At 37.5% G+C, this 18,348-nt stretch overlaps 1 protein-coding gene across 2 annotated transcripts in view; it reads right to left on the bottom strand.

The window, feature by feature from the left end:
- LOC106674024 (SKI family transcriptional corepressor 2) overlaps positions 1–18,348 on the bottom strand; it is a 216,404-nt gene that overhangs the window by 16,658 nt on the left and 181,398 nt on the right. For both annotated transcript variants that reach the window (XM_024226051.1, XM_014406454.2), the window contains exons 6-7: positions 802–865; positions 641–745 (exon numbers count right to left, since the gene is read on the bottom strand). In XM_024226051.1, coding sequence (XP_024081819.1) covers positions 641–745; positions 802–865 — 169 coding nt within the window. The remainder of the gene's footprint in view (positions 1–640; positions 746–801; positions 866–18,348) is intronic.

Raw genomic sequence — 18,348 nt, 5'->3', positions numbered from 1 at the left:
AGATGCGGTCGGATGTGATGTAGGTTTCAGAAAAACATTTTCTTTATCTTGCCAACGTTTCGATCTTTTATTGAGATCATCTTCAGGGCCTGGGATTTACAAACAATGTTTACATTTAACAAATACATTTAGGATGTGGATAAGTGAATTTATACAATGCAAAATATATTTTATATTCAAACAAAGTATTTCTACTCACTCAAAGTGTTTGTCTTCTGTGTAATTGTGCCATCCTTGTGTGTCGTGTTGAGAGTGCCAGTGAGATTTTGCTGTTTCATGTTTTTCTGAAACCTACATCACACCCGACCGCATCTCACGATATCTGAATAACTATCGATTAACGGTCACTAATCTCTACACATTTCTTTATTTACTTGTGTGCTATAGGTACAGAACGGGCGATGCAGTAGTTATCAAAGGACGCAGTATGTTGTACACCGTACATTATAGCTTAACTTGTTAAGCTCCAGTATATTTTTTAAAGTATATATAGTTTTAAATACAGCCAACCCAAGGAAAAAATATCTTGTGTTAACAACACTTGTCGCATGTGTTTTAACGAAAATAATGAAGGGCTGATTTGTTAAATCAGAGGGAAAATTGACTTTGTGTGAAATATAATTCTGTTGGATGTGCTTACCTCTCATAAAATGAAGCTGTCTTGCCATGTGCTCACGATAGAGCTGAGGAGCGTCCAAAGGGAAATGTGCGACCCAGTCGAGGCCCTTGATTTTTCCTTCTGAAACTTAATGTTAAAACAAATGAGATCTTTGTTACTTGCAGTTTTCGTGTGATCCTCACCTTCAGCTATAGCGGGCGAGGTCGATTCCTTTTTCTCCGGAGGTTTAGAACTGCCTTCGTCTTTCTGGAAAGAAAACACCCAGGATTTTTAACAAAAGGAAATATGAGAAAGTTTTTCACTTTAAAGGTTTAACTTTGGCCGAAAAGTTATAGCCTTGGAGGACAGCCGTCTCCTTTTCTCTAGGCACGATCCGGGAAAATTGAAAAAAAGGGCAAACTCGATTTTGACCCCGAGCCATGAATCCTCAGTTGGCAGGGATGTGTTTTATTCGCAAAGTTGGCTGAGTTAAAGGAGTTCGTTTACAACAAATCTCGGGAGTTTCCGCCCCTACAAATAACAGACATTCTGCGAAAAGCCCATATGAGTGAGACTGCCCGTGAAATAGAGATGTTTAAGAGGGGTGAACATCTTCCCGCCCCCTTTAGGCTTTTTTAAACCGGCCTTTTATATTCATCATGTGGACAAACATTACCGAATACGTTCAACGGGTGAAAATGCACATTCTGACGACGGATTGATTCACAGGAGTCGTGTAAAAAACTGATTCATGCTCGAGTGTTACTCGGTAAATCGATAATGAGGTAATCAAGAGGAGTGGGCTGTTATGCGACAATAAAATAGACAATTGTTCAAATCTAACTCAACCCTTTTTATGTTAATTAATTCCCATACTAGCTCGAGCCAAGCTTAATTTAATTAGCCTCTTCGATTGAAGGTTTTATTTCAAGCAAAGCTGTTTCTTTTAATAAATAATTTTGCTTCACTCGTTTACAAAAGCAGACAGATTAATTTTTATTTTATTATTATTATTATTATTTATTATTTCCTCTACATAACTGAAGCTTAATATTAAACAATAATTATTCTCAATTGGTACCCCGATAATCTGCATCTTATTAAAGGAAAATCTTCCAGGAAAACCATCAGCGGAACTCGAAACAGTGTAAGTCCAAAAAGGAAATCTATGGCTCCTAAAAAGTAGGATCCACAAATCCACTTCGTCAAGCAGTGCAGCATAGTGGTCCGCGAGCTAAAAAAATGGAGCCAACGTTGTTAACCCTGGAAGTATATGAAAAAGGAAAAGGAATGGATCACAAAAGGAAATCCGGGCATCGAAAAATTGGATCCACTAATCGAACATAGTGAGTGGTCGGAAGAGTGGTCCATGAGCTGAAAGATTGGAGCCAACACTGGTAACTCTGGACTATAAGCAAGACGTTGATGAATGCAATAAGAAAAGACACTCTTTGGCTCCTCAAAAGTATGATCCACCAATCCACTTCGTCATCCAGAGCAAGATAGTGGTCCACGAGCTAAAAGATTGGAGCCAACTGTGCTAACTCTGGAGCAGATGAAAGACGTTGTTGAGTGCGTTTAAAAAAGGCACTCTATGGCTCCTCAAAAGTAGGATCCACCAATCCACCTTGTCATCCAATGCAGGATAGTGGTCCGCGAGTTTAAAAAAATGGAGCCAACTTTGTTAACCCTGGAAGTATATGAAAGAGGAACAGGAATGGATAAAAAAGGAAATCCGCGTCTTCTAAAAATTGGATCTACTAATCGAACTTATCACCTAACGCAAGATAGTGGTGCCACGAGCTAAAAGATTGGAGCCAACGGTGCTAACTCCGGAGTATATGAAAGATGTTGAGGAATGCACTAAGAAAAGGAAACCTATGGCTCCTCAAAAGTATGATCCATCAATCCTCTTCGTCATGCAGTGCAGCATAGTGGTCCGCGAGCTAAAAAATGGCGCCAACTTTGTTAACCCTGGAAGTATATGAAAGGGGATGAGAAATGGACGAGGAAAGGAAGGTTGATTGATCAATGCTCTATTTGTCTGACATTTAATCTTGTTATCAATGCCAAAAAGGATATTAGCACAAAACAAGATAATCTGGCCGGAAATTCTCAAGAATTTGGCTCCAAATAATAGCCATGGTACTACAGCTCTTCATGTATATTACACGTAAGCTCTGCATTATAAACCGAGAGTAAAATATGGTATGGCTATATGGATGAATTTTCTTTCTTTCTGCGGTTTTCTGCTACATGTTCTTTTGACCAAGTCTTGGCCGCATTCTAACACTCGTCTCTATAACCTGACAGTAACTCTCATTTTTATCGAAGAATTTGCATTGTTGATCCGATTGTACTTTTTCCACGGTGGTGTTGACCAAAAATAATTTTTCTATAGATATGTTTTTTGCTATTAATTCCTTTGATTTGTTCTTTATCTTTCTTTTCAAATTTCGCAAAGAGGTACTTATACAGTCTGAGTCCAGTGAATATCATTTCCTTGCAATGACTTCTTTTCTAAGATGCTATTTCATAGTGGACCAAACCTGAATGGTTAGAGCGTCTGGGTGCTGGGTTCAAACCCCGGTATAGCCCAATGTATTTTATTTGATATTAATTTGAAAAAATGTATAGTAAGTGGTTTGACACCTGGTCTGCGCCTCCAACGGGTAGTTGGGCGTTAATACCTCCTACGTACGACAGAAATTACTTTACTTACTCCTTGATAGTATGGTTGGTTTGGATAACCCTTTTCTGCCAGCGTCATCCGGCTCTTCATTTGTCTCTACATGTCCAATAGAAAGAGGCTGTATTTGGCATACCTAATATATTTAATTTGACGTTATAATTCGCCATCTTCAACCTGATGATATCTGAGTTTAGTGCTCAGATGGATGATTGCCTACTTGATATAGTTCAGTCTGAATTGAGTACATTTCCAACTGCATGGACTCCGGTTTGAAAGATGTGTGCCCATGAGTGTTGATTACTTAATTTCGTGGCCAAATTGTCTTTTTGTACCTTCCCAGGCTACAGATTCATCGGTATACCAATAGGTTATACCAATTTTTACAATCCATTTATGTTTTGTGGTCTAATTGACCAAATTACTTATTTCAATTAATTATTCTTTTTATGTAAGATCATGGTTGAGATGAAAAAGTGCCACGAATGGGATTCGAACTCACGACCTTCGGCTCAATATATCGCTGCTTTAACCACTTGAGCTATCGTGACTTCGATCCCCAACTCACCTCAACCTACAACCGTTCGAATTTTCCCTCTTTTTGCCATATTTTCAAATGTATAATCTGGATTCGATTCTCAACGACTTATGAAGTGGCCACGGGGAGAGGTTCGAAAGCTCAAGTTGTAGAGCAGCGGCGTATTGAACCGAAGGTCGTGGGTTCGAATCCCGCTCGTGACACTAATTTTTTATCTCAGCCAAAAACCTTAGATAAATATAATAATTAATATTGTCAATAATGGCCACTAAGCAAATATGGAGTATGTACTGTTTAGGTAAAGTCAAAAACGCTTGTAGTACGGCAGATTTTATTTGTGGAAGACGCCTTTCACTCACCTTGTAAACATCATCAGCTTTCTTTAAACAAAACAAAAGAAAAAACAGAAAAAAATAACAGTGTTTTTCTCTATTGTTTTCTATAAAGAAGGCTGATGATGCTCAGAAGGTGAGTGAAAGACGTTTTCCATAAATAAAGAAAATCTGCTGGAACTAAAAGCGTTTTGAATTTACCTAAACAAAAATATGTAATAAGGTTCCGTCGCAGATATACAAACCTTAAAAGGAAATAATCACCCCTGATAAAATTATTCCTCAAAGATACTCCCATCCAAAAACTGAATGTCCGCTACCATGGGTTCTATCTCGATTCAAGGAGGGAACCAAGACACGACTAAACGTCAGGAATTAAACCAACGTTTCGGATTACTCTGCATGATACGTAATAATAATAATAATAATAATAAATTGGAACGGTGGTAGGTTGAGATGAGCTGGTGTCCCAGTGGACCAAAGTCACTATAGCTCTAGTGGTTAGAAAGCCGGAGTGCCCGGGGGGTCAAATTTGGGTTCCACGCTTTTCATCAACACTCTGCCCAAGCTTAGATCCTGTCAGTCATATCATGTCATGCAGATGACATCGCACTGTACTGGTCTTCTTGGAGAATACTATCTCTGGCAGATCAAATGACGATCTCACCGAATAAATGCGCTCTCGTAAAACGTAATAGGCTCGTAGTCTGCCACAAAATAACTATGGAAGGAATTCATTTTGAGTGGTCCAAGAGAATCACTTACCTGGGTGTTGAAATGGACTCGAGACTAAACTTCAGCGACCATATTAAAAATATATTGGGCCAAAGCAAAGCTGCCATCAGAATCCTTTTCCCGCTGCTTAGGAGAGAAGGCTTCAGTGTAAACAACAAACTGTTGGTTTACAACATGGTACGTTTTAAGTAAGTTTAAACCTACATTACTTCATGCCTCTCCATATTAGAGCCACACTTGTAAGACCATCTTGAACGAACTCCAGGTTGTTCAGAACAAATTCTTCTCACAACAAACTAGAAGTTTAAAAATTACCACGTACCATGAGATCATGAACGCTACCTGCATTGCTGAAATGGTTCATGGGACGGCAAATAAATTCTTTCTGGTGATTAAAGAGTCTCAAATTTCACTATGTCGTCCTATTGGTTAATACCAGCCAAAACGGATTATAGCTAGTTAGTACTTTAGTCGTTTGATCTTTGATTGTATTTATTTACTATTCATAATTTAATTATTGAGTTATTTATTATTTATTTATTTGTGGATATATAGTTATTTACGGTCGAACTTATTTATCTAATTATAAAATTGTATATACTCCATTACAGTTCGTGGTCCGATTGAAAAATGGCAAAATGGAGGGAAAATTCTAGAGGTGAGGTTGAGATGGGAAGTTAGTGTCCGAGCGGATCGAAGTGGTAGAGTAGCGGCGTATTCACCCGAAGGTCGTGGGTTCGAATCCCGCTCGTGACAACAACTTTTTCATCTCAACCAAGACCTTACATAAAAAGTATAATCTTTTATCATTTTTTCTCAATCTGTCTCTTTGTTATTGTTTCATTCTGCAGTTTCAACGAGTGATTCCCATTCTCTCCTCACTACCTCCTTGCGATAATTCTTATACGGTAACGGATTCTATGGATCCCAGTGCTGCAAAATGGCCTAACCGGGGGCTGCTTATTCAGTGCTTTGATTACGGCTTGATATCTAACAAGCCTGTGAATAGTTAATTTAAGTTAATTTTTGGATCATATAACCTTGAAGCTATTTGCAACCTAGATTCATTGGTATACTTTCATATAGATGTACAAAGATGTTTATTCTTTTACAGTGGAATTAGCCCTAGCATTTTCTTCCAGCTTTGCAATTTTACATCAGTTACATCAGGGTTAATAATATTATTAAAGTGCGACGACAAAATTCCAGACATATGGTCTCTCCTCGAACGGCCTTTCGCAGCGAAATAAGAAGCTCGTTAAACGAACAAAAGCCGGAGGAGAGAAAGGAGAGAAGTCGATTCTTCCCAGGGGGTCCCAGATGGCCGGGGACACGGGTCACCGGGCAGCACCCTGTAGTCAAAACAGCACGCTTCCGCCCCTGCCAGAACTACTTATCACGGCGAGTTTAATAACAATCGTCGCACCTGTGCGTCGGGCTAATCAATTAAATGGAAAATAACCTATAAGACAAACAAACTATAAATCAATATTTTTTATCTATTCATATATATGCCGTCATAAAACCACTATTTTATACTTCATGCACCATAGGAATCCATATGTAATTCAACATCAGCAAGTTAAGAAGGAAAAACAGTGTACCAAACAACAGATTACCAAAAATAACAAATTATTCGTGATGTCCTTGATTTTATAGCCTTTTTCGCTACCCTGCGTAGAATGTTCCTTAAAGATTTGTCGTAAGGAACCTATATATAGGTATATCGGAAATAGTTATTCTCGGTTTTTAGAAATTACAGTAGTTTGTGTTTACTTGTATGTTGATTTGATCATGGTTTGAAAGAACCTTTGCATAATACTTTGTACTGTTGAGGTTTCACGGAATCTTGAGGGGTTTTTTTTTCAATGGATACCAGGAACTGGAGGAGTTACTTTATCCCTGGCTCCATTTTTTTGGGAGGGGGGCTCGCAACACAAGTGTGAATTTGAGCCCCCGGTGTGCCGGTGTTCTTCCATCGAAGAAACTCATTTTTGGAGGGGGTTGAGACCAAAATTCACGGTCGCTGAGATCCGATCCCGCTCCTTCCATTGATGAGCGATGTGTCAATTTCTTTCAATTGCGGCCACCGGTCCCCTTAGGCGTCAGAAAAAATCCAGAGGCGACGGTGGGGATCGAACCCACGACCGCGGGATCTACTAGCCGAGAGTCTGACGCCTTAACCACTCGGCGGCTACCGCCGATAAAACGTGGCATATTACGCACACAAAAAAACTCCAAACGAAGCGAACCTGACATATCGATTTCATAACTCATTAAGGATTTGACTGTTTTTAAAAATGTACAAAAAGGTACACGAACAAATGAAAACTAAACGAACCTGATATAATCTATTTCCTAATTAATTAAGGATTTGACAGTTTTGAAAAAGTCGAAACTTGTCAAAAAATGCAAATATTTTTTTATAATTAACAATGAATCTGAACTAAACCGATAAAACGTGGCATATTACACACAAAAAAAAAAACGAAACGAAGCGGACCTGATATAATCGATTTCATAACTAATTAAGGATTTGACTGTTTTTAAACATCGAAACGTCAAAAAATGCAAAAATTTTTTAGATGAAAAATGAATGTGAAATAAACCGATAAAACTTGGCATATTACGAACACAAAAAAACTCGAAACGAAGCGGACCTGACATAATCAATTTCATAACTAATTAAGGATTTGACTGTTTTTAAAAATATACACAAAAGATACACGAAAAAAAATAAAAACAAAGCGAACCTGATATAATCAATTTCTGACACAGTTTATCGACCAAATTCCACATCATTTACAATATATTTACCTTTATGATTTTATGAGTAGTTTTTTTATATGAAAATTGGCCACTACCGACCATTTTCGATATGCCTATCGTAGATATTTTGGTCTGTCCAAAGCTTATAAACTTTTCGTCATCTTCAGTGCTGGGTTTGTTTTTCAAAATATTGCCAAAGGTTGGGGTTTTTAGTTTCTAGGTAAAATTAAATCGATAAGTGTAATACTGCGATGGAAATTTTAGTGTCTGGATTCATGAACGATACGAAATGAAGCAGATCGATCGATGTATGCAAAGTTACGTTATATTATGTTATATCTTACAACTCAATATTTTCAGTACGACTTTGCTTAATATTAATATGTAAAATATGCGTTAGTATATTGAGGTTGAAACATTTTACTCAGGTTTCAGTCACCCACCATTTAATCCGGGTTTGTATATTCGAAAAATAATTTCCACCCCTTTCCTTGATAATAACGTCGGTAATCCTTTTCCATGGCACAAAACTGATCCACATCAACAATGGACTCTGCGTGCAGACAATTAGTTGATTACACAGGCCTATTTTGAAGGCATTGTGCGCCCGGCTGCGCCCCGGGGCGGAGGGGGTTCAATTAAACGCTATTATATAATAATACGTTCCGGGATCCCTCGCCGCGTCTCCACGACGACAATGGCGGATCTCGGGAATCGGTTTTAAAATTAATCGCGGCTCCGCCTCTCCATAATTCAACCTGTTAACAGAGTTTCCTTTGCCAATTATAAACCCCGGAGGTTTACCCGGGCCGACTTTTCAAAAAGCAAACTGAGGCGGGAGGATGGGCCTCTTTTCGGGAGCTTATAACCTTTTCAAAATCAACTCAGGCTAATTACAAAGGGGAGACCAGTCCAACTGGTCAAAATTTCTTTTTGTCCGTAGAAGAATATTGTGTATAAAAAAAACCTTTAAACTTGTGCAGAGAGATGGACAATTGATCATCCATTTGTTCCATTAAATGTTCAATAAAACCACCAATCTTATCATTATTAATATCAGATAATCTAGAAAGTAAAACGTAAGCAAAATATTCAGATAACAATGCCATTTTCACTGTAGGCAATAAAGCAACAGAAAGACTGCAGGCATTGGTAAATGAAATCAGGAATTGGAAAAAAAAGTGTGGAGAAACCTGTATATATTCATGCATGATCAACGAATTCTATTGTAAAAACTGCAAATTATCTTAGCACACTTCACGCCAGTCTTCACTAGAAATTATTTGATTGAAAGAAATTGTATGAACTTATGATATCCAGGCCTTGTCACTTAGAATAATATCCAATAACCATCCAAAACTACGAAAAAAACATACTGGGAAAAATAGATCCTTGGCACACCCATAACCGTGGCGTCGATGAGGACCGGACATGAATACTATCGTAATCTTATCAATAAGGGTAAATCATAACAGTGACCTCCATCGGAAATTTAATATGAAATTGGTTGAATAAGCAAGTTCCAAAAACACCCTGCAGATTGGCAGACAAACCATATCAGTGAGCTAAATCCAGATTTGTTTATGCCGCAAAAGAACAATATAGCACGGTACATCCATAACGTACCATCAATCGAGCTATGGATATGGATACTGTTTGACAAAATAGGGAAAAAGTTCATCGTAAATGTTTCTTGGTACACATTTTTCTATTAGAGACCTCCATCAGGATCTAGATAAGATTTTGTTAAACAACGTACATCGTTGTTGGCATATCCATAGCACTGACCTCCACCATGACCTGGATATGGATAATGTTAGATAAACTAGAGCGTAAAACCTACCTATATCTTAGGTCGCCCATGACAGTGACCTGCATTGGTACTTCGAAAGGAATTTTTTTTAGTAGGCTAGAACCAAAGAACATCCAGGATAGTGCTGTACAAATCATAGCAGTTATCTTCACCGGAAGTGGCATTTGAAATTTGTTGAACCAAGAGCAAAATAACACCCTAGAGACTGTTCGAAAAAGCATATCTGTGAGCTCCATCCAGACTTGTTTACGGTGCAAAAGAGCAATATTCCATGGTACATCCATAACATACCATCAATGGAGATCTGGATATGGATACTGTTTGACAAGATAGAGAAAAAGTTCATCGTGATTATTTCTTGGTATGTATATTTCTATTAGAGACCTCCCTCAGGATCTAAATATGAATTGTGTTGAACAACGAAGGAAAAAGGTACATCGTTGTTGGTATATTCATAGCACTGACCATCATGACCCGGATATGAATATTGTTAGATTAACTAGAGCCTAAAACCTACTTTGATGTATCTTAGATCGCTCGTGACAGTGACCTGCATTGGTACTTCGAAAAGAATTTTTTTATAGGCTAGAACCAAAGAATACCCCGGAGACTACTAGATAAATCACAGCGGTGGCTCCATACTATCGTTACGGTTGAACAAGTTAGCGCAAAAGAACATCGAACGGAGGTTCCACGGTACATCTGTAATATAACTTCATTCGGGATCTGGTTATACAAGATAGAACCAATGATCATCCGAGATGTTAGATTACATATGAATTTTGTTGAAAACGTTAGAGCCAAAGACATACTGGATAGTTCTTGGTATTTCGTTAGCAATACCAGCGTAATCTTCATCGGGACTTGGATTTGGATACAGGATAATGTTGAACATGCCAGAACTAAAGACCATCCTGGATGATTCCTGGTATATCTATATTAGTGATCTTCAACGGAACCTAGATATGGATACGATAGAATGCGTTAGAGCCAAAGAACAACCAGATGATGCTAGGCATAGCAGTGGCACCCATGAAGGCATCCAAGGGAATTGGATTTGGATACTTTTAATCAAACTAGAGCATTGGCTGGATGCTTCTTGGTATAGTCGAGACTTTCAACAGGAAGTTGATTCGGATATTGTTGAAAAAGCTGAGCCAAAGAACATCCTGAGTGAATATCTATATAATTTCATGTATCTATAGTAGTGACCTTTATTGGGAGTTGAATATGAATTTTGTCGAATCAGCTAAAACCAAAGAACAATCAGGATGCTTCTTTGTATGTCCACAGCAGTGACCTCCGTCGAGAGGTGGACATGAATTTTGTCGAATCAGCTAAAACCAAAGAACAATCAAGATGCTTCTTTGTATATCCACAGCAGTGACCTCCATCAAGAGGTGGACATGAATTTTGTTGACCCGGGAGGCAAAGATCATCAAACGTACTGCTGAACAAATCATAGCATAAGGACTTAGATATAAATTTTGTTGATCAATTAGAGCAAAAGAACGTCCTGGTTGGGTACATGGTATGTCCGATACAGTGACCTCTATAAGACCAGGATAAGAATTCTGTTGGACAAGCTAGAGTAAAAGTTCATCGTGTATGTTTCTTGGTATATCCGTGGGAGAAACCTGGGGTGTTGATATAGTTTGAGGACCTTAGTAAAACCATAACTGTGGTTTCCATCGAAACCTATGCGAGAATATGTTGAACAAAATAAATCATAAAACATCCTAGATGGTTCCTGATATATCCACAGTAGTGACGATGAAAATTGGATATGGATTTTGTTGAATCTGCTAGAATCAAAGAACGACCACTATGCTTCATGTTAAATCCACAGTAGTGACCTCCATCGAACGATGGATATAAATTTTGTTGAGCTAAAGAATATCAAAGATAATGCTAGAGAAATCATAGCCCTGATTGATAATTGTACTGTTGGATGATCTAGAGTAAATGTTCATCATGGATGTTTCTGGGTGTATTCGTTGTGAAAAACACCATTAGGACATCTGTATAGATCGAGGATCTTAGTAAACCCATAACTGTGGTATCCATCGAGACCTAAACGAGAATACTTGAAGTTCTCAACTCAATTATCCAAGTTGAGCCAAAGAACATCCTAAATGAATCATGATACATCTATAGTGACCTTTTTTGTTAAGTCAGCTAGAACCAATGAACACCCAGTATCCTTCTCGGTATATCCATAGCGATGACTACCATCAGGATTTGGATGGATATGAATATTTTTGAACAAGTCAGAGCAAAAGGACATAGTGGATGGATATTCCATAGTAACCATACATCATCGCCACTTGGATATGAATTCTGTTGTATCAGATAGAACCAAAGACCATCCTGGATGTTTCTGTACATAAATACAGCCGTATTCGTTTTGAGTTTCCTACAATAGCCGGACGAGGATATCCACGAATAAAATGAATAAGGGCAAATGTTCAACTTTTGTCAGGCCAACCGTCGAAACTTTATTCCCAATCTTTTTAGAGAGAATCGATTTCGGCCTCGACGTTTCAGCTTCCTCTGTCGTATCTTTGATCTTCGCTCTGCCTCCTTTGCCAATTATCCTCTGTGCTTTCCTCTTTTCACCGTCATATCGAAAAACGGCTCAGAGCCAGGCAACCGACCTTTTCATCTTTAATTCGCCTAACTAATTAACACGGGTAAACTCCGAACGGCACAAAAACCTGATTATTTTCTCCAACCTATGTTATTTATTTACTTTCCCTTCAACATTAACTGGGCTACGCTTTGAAGGCTTTCCTCCCAATAGAAATCATAAGTGGTTAAAAATATGGTCCTTGTTGGGAAGTTTAAATGAAACCGTCAAATGAGACGAATGTGTTGGCAATTATTTATTTTCCTCTTCCTTTTCAGTGGATTTTGTTCCCTTTCAACCGTGCAAATAAATTTAGATACAGTTCATGATTAATAATACAGCAACTGAATCTGCACAAGCGGAATTATTTAAAAAAAAGTCTGACATAATTACTTTATTACACATCACAACGCAAATGTCACTCTTCAAGAGTGCTGAGTATAATTAACTAAAGTATCATCAATCTGCCCAATTAAAAATATTGCCCAGGTAGACATTTCTGTCCTCCTCAGGTCATTGCTTATAATTTAAATAATAAACCCCGTTGGAGGTTGAGTAGCTCAGTCAGATTCAGCTTTATGAGGTTCATAAAGTGACAAGAATGATTTTGGCACAGATTTATCCACTCTGAACCAAAATATTTTCTTTTCAATTGCCCGAAGCGCATTTATTTTGATAGGAAATTCAAGCAGAGTTAGTCAATAGAAGAGACAAATCACTTCAATGAACGTGAAGTTGTGGTGAATGGTGGCAAGGTAAACGTTATTTATTTTTAAAAATCGCTGAAATTCATCAAGTCTCATACATGGCTGGAAACCGCGAAGTTATAAGATTTAAGCAGATTTCACCTTTTAATTACGATTTTTTTGCACTTCATAAAATCACTTTTTGATTTTCTCTCTCTCTCTCTCTCTCTCCCTCTCTCTCTCCATCTATCTATCTATCTATCTATCTATCTATACAGCTCACTCTCTCTCTCTCTCTCTCTCTCTCTCTCTCTCTCTCTCTCACTCACTCACTACTTCTTTTTTTTCTTTTTTGTTTCTGTTTATTTATCTTACTCTGTCTTTTTCACACTGTTTTTTCTTATTACTTTTCTCAGCTTATCTATAGTCGCTGTTTTATCTCATTTATACTTTCTGTACCTCCGTCACATTCTCTTCTCTCTCTCTCTCTCTCTCTCTCTCTCTCTATCTATCTATCTATCTATCTATCTATCTATCTCTCTTTTTTTTTCTCTCTCTCTTTCTCTCTCTCTCTCTCTCGATTTCTCTCTCAGGCTTCATCTCTGATCTCCCATTTTTATCATTTGTTTTTAAGAACGTAAAATAGGGTAACACTGGGGACAACTCTGATTCCGGGAGGTTATTACTCTCTCTCTCTCTCTCTCTCTCTCTCTCTCTCTCTCTCTTTATTATTTTTCTATTTTAATTTTCACTATCTCTCAATCTCAATCTATCTGTGTGTATAATCAGATCTATCTGTACTTTTTTCTCGTTGATCTTGTTTATGTGTGTTTTATCTTTATCGTCACGTCTCTCTCTGATAAATCTATCTATTTATTTTTATTTTTATCCCTCTTTCTCTTTCTCACTATCTATATTTTCCTCTTTTTCTCTCACTCACTATCAGTGTTTATCTCGGCCCCACACCATCTATCATTTTGTCTACCCAGATTTCCCTAATTTTTTTCTCTATGATTTATCTCTATTGTTTATTTGTTTTAAATCTATTTTACCCCAATACAAGCCGGCGTCCAACAAGGGAGCATTCTCGGTCCTGTACTTTATATCATTTAAACTGCTGTCGTACCGTCACCACCACCTCACCACTTACGCAAACGATACCGCAATTTTTCCCTACCTCCCTATGTTTTTTTCCTTTATCTATCTATCTATTGACCACATAAATCAGGTTATTCGAAGTAATGAATGTTTAATAAATTAGAAATAGAGTAAACTTAGTAAAGATTGTATTTCACATTAGATGCAAGAATTGTCCATGAGACCAAATTTTGTGTGATTGAATGAAGTAAAGCGTTCATCATCATCATCATCATCATCATCATCTCTCTCTCTCTCTCTCTCTCTCTCTCTTTCTCTCCTCTCTCATATTGTAACGATGAAAACTTCTTCACGAATATGAAACCATTGTCAGTCATCTGCTGCTAAATCCGTAATTCAGATCTGCGTTTTGTAAGTGTTCTTATTCTGTATCTTAGGAAACTTTATTTGTCCGTACAGGGTGTCATTTTATTAATGTACCCTCTTGTTTTGTCGAAAACTAAACAATTGCAATAATTAATTAGAGGTATGACGATACCTTAGATCCATCACTATTTGGAACAATTCAAGTATCTTTCAATCATTTTCTTGCTATTTTTCCCATTCTCTTCTCTTTCTTTATTCTTCTCTCATCTCTTTTATTTCTCTCAATCTCTATTTCCTTCTCACTTTCTGTCTTTCTCTTTGTCTTTGTAAATATGTATATCTATGTATCAATTTATTTCATCTTAGTCTGTATGGAATATTACACTGAGAGTGTAGAAAATGTCTGGAGCACGTAATATTAGATCTACTCTCCGACCGCCCGTTCAAGTCCCATTAGTATTGTCCAGCTGAAAACCGCACTGTTCCTTGTTATGATTTCATTTTAACGAATAACAATTTCCTTCCGAAGTCTCGGCATTTTGTTCTTCCGTCAGTTAATTTACCGCAGTACATTTAAGGTTATCGATTATTCATCTAAGAGCAGGGTTGACAAAGGGTGATTGATATTCGGAATGCAAACAAAAAGGACTCACGAGACCCGTGCACACGTCTCATGCTATTAACATTTATTTAAAACTATTAGAAATTATTATAATGAAAAATGATCAAAAAATCATTAAAACATGCAGTATTGAACTTTTTTTTAACTACACTATGTCCTTTTCCTCATTAATAAATTGAATAAATCCTTTTTCAACAAAACCTCTCATATGACTAAGGCCCTTTGTACATATTATTGCAAATAAATCCCCTCAGTTGACACATTAACAATTCTTTCATAGCAGTAATTTATGGTAGAAACCGAGAGACGGTATTACAAAAGTAGACATAGGTACAAAAATTATTTTTTCTAGAGTTCATTATTACAGAATTCTTTTAAAGACATGAATGCTCTGGAAACCAAAAAATACTTTATTTTTGGAACGGTTGAATTTGAAAATTTGGTTTCAGTTCTGTGGTTGAGTGTTGGTATGGCAAATATATATAGGGTGTCAACTTGGAAAATAGGATCTTCGGTGAGGTCACAACAGAACAACAATTCTTTAAGTTTTTGTCGGGCTTTCGGGGATTATATCGTCATCATCAGGGCCTATTTATTTTAGGAAAATATCGCAGATAGAACATATTGTGACAAAAAAAATTAAAATTACTTTAAAAAAAGAGGCATTTACGTATATGTATATTTTAAGCGAGGTAATCTATACGACCACGTTGTTTTTTAAAATTTTATATTATATTGTTTTTATTGTTTTTAATTAATTCCATAGAGTTAATGTTTAGATATTGAGCCTCACCTAATTTTAAATAATCTTATTACAAATGCAGTTTCTTCTTCTCAAGATATATTTCAACGATTATTCAGAAATCATGAGATACGGTCTGGTGAGATGTAGGTGTCAGAAAAACATTTTCTTTTAGGTGCGACGTTTCGACCTTTATTGAGATCATCTTCAGGGCTCAAAGTGTTTGTTTTCTGCGTAATTGTTCCATTCTTGCGTGTCGTGTTGAGAGTGCCCACTTCGAGCTCTGAAGATAATCTCAATAAAGATCGAAACGTTGGCACGATAAAGACAATGTTTTTCCGAAACCTACATCTCACCAGACCGCATCTCACGATTTCTGAATAATGATCAACAAACGGTTACCACACATATATTTCAACATTCATCGAGTTAAAGTAAGAAAAATATAATTGTTTTTTAAATTTTATTTTTTAAATTATACAATATGTTCTAACTGCGATATTTTCTTAAAATAAATAGGCCATGATGATGATATAATCGTCTAAAGCTCGGCAAAAACTTAAAGAATTGTCGTTCTTTTGTGACTTCACTGAAGATCCTTTTTTCCAAGTTGTTCTTCTTCATCATCTCATCTTTAATATATAGAATATATCAACTTCTAAAGTCCACCTGTTAATATGAAAACGGTTAATTTATGCAAACCCCAAGTTATTTTTGGCTAGAAATCACGTGTTGGTAACAGGTTTAACCTTCTCATTTAGCTGGGAAATTATACAAACTTATTTTAAACGAGAATCCCATATTTTTATTGTACAGTTAGATTTTAGAACTTGTTTTATACAACTTTTACTGAAAGGACAATTTTTATAGGATCGGACATTTCTGAGTTACGCCACCAGCCCGTGCAGTTATGACAGGCTTAGTGGCGTTTTGACTAAGAACCGTTATGCTGAAGCATACACGACTAAAGATGAAAGTTTTAACTTAAACTTTCGTTTTGTTGATGGTGTACCGATGGATGTGGGTAGATTTAACGGCTGAAGAAAGAGCTGAAGTTTTCCATTTTTAAGAAGGAGAACCGCGAGGTCAATGACACATCTTGTGCACTGGCAAAATGGTCCAACGTTTATGTTTTAAGCCCTTATTGTGATCTCATATTGCACCCACTGAAGTTGTCTCCAGTCGTAGGTCATTACAAGAAGGTTTGTCAACCTCAAGACTGGTGGAGGAAACCGTAGATCTTATCAATAGGATCTCTTCCAGGTTTGGGAACAAGGTAACCCTTATTTGGATACCAGCACATAAAGGACACCATGGGAATGAAGAGGTAGATAGCCTGGCCAAAGAAGGCTCTAATACTGCGTTTGTCGGGCCACAACCGGTGGCCTCTATGAGCACAGGAAAGAGAGTATTAAAAACTGGGGTATGAAACCTAAGGAGTATTACCCGGACACAGGCAATCGAAACAGTTTGTCAAGGTGATTAAAACAGCAGAATCGAAATGGCTATTCTCTATCCCAAGGAAGTGAATTAGGAGGCCACTGCCCACTGAGAAGACACCTCTCCGTAATGGGTATTCTACCAGATCCCTTTTGCCGTTTTTTCGAAATAAATGAAGAAACGGCAAACCTCGCAGAGTGTGATAGGTATGCTAGATCCAGATTTGAAATCTTTAAAGGAGAGGACATCCCTAAATCACTCCCCGAGATTAAATGGCCCAAGAGGTTTATGCAGGACTCGTGAGCCGACCAAGTCCCGGACCTTTTAAGGATGGGGTACGAGTCTACGGGTCTTGGTCGCCAACCCTGCGTAATATATACCCACTGATGTATCCCTCTAGTGAGACAGAATGGGATGATGTTGATGATGAGGATACTTGGAATCGAGGTTTGTTCTCCCCAGGCACTAAGCCTTCCGGCCTTCAACCTTCTTGGCTCCCTAGTTTAGTACAATCGACTCAATCCTTCTTCTCAGAAGTCATTGATTGTTCCTGCTACAATTTCATTCCCAATGTTTTTCCTGTATGCTAGGTTATATCTCCATTGAGCCGTTGCTTTAACGAAAGACGGGTCACAATTCAGAATGCGCTTATTGACACACACATGCAAGACATATTATCAATCCACCCCTTTTCTGGATTTTATGTTATACAACCACATGTCAACAACTGAAAAAGTGGAGCAATCTTTGGACATTTCTCTCTCCTGATAAGTTTAAAATAGCCTCCAAAAACTATAAAACTATTCACACTGTTTTTTTCCAAAATTAAAGATCCCACTTCAGACAAATAAGTCTGATTTGATTTACAAAATCAATTGTATATATTGTCCGGCAACTTTCGGAATTACATCCCAATAAGAGGGTTAGACAAAATATCTATGATTGCAAAAAACACAAACAAAATCGTACAGCACTGGCTACTTTTTAACAATTGTCTAGATCAACAGAGGTAAACAGCATCAATTTCCGAACTGACACATGTAAACTCAGTCGCAGCTACGCTAATATCATAAATCGAATTTAATAATAACGCAACACATATAATACAACATGTAGGAGAGGGATAAAAGAGGGGGCCTCAAGCCTACTGCACCTCGACCTGAGATCTATTATGCTTCCTGTTTTTTATAACTCACTGGTCAGCTTAGGTTGTTAATCAACTTCCATGGCCTTTCCAGCGGCTCCTTAGTGTATCTAGCTTGTATTTTTCAGTCCTAGTTTCAAGCACCTG

The sequence above is a fragment of the Cimex lectularius genome, unplaced genomic scaffold (genome assembly GCF_000648675.2).
Source record: "Cimex lectularius strain Harlan isolate CLEC.00 unplaced genomic scaffold, Clec_2.1 scaffold110, whole genome shotgun sequence".
Lineage (NCBI taxonomy): Eukaryota > Metazoa > Arthropoda > Insecta > Hemiptera > Cimicidae > Cimex > Cimex lectularius.
Note: the sequence above shows the minus strand (reverse complement) of the source record. Positions and strands in the feature narration are given on the sequence as shown.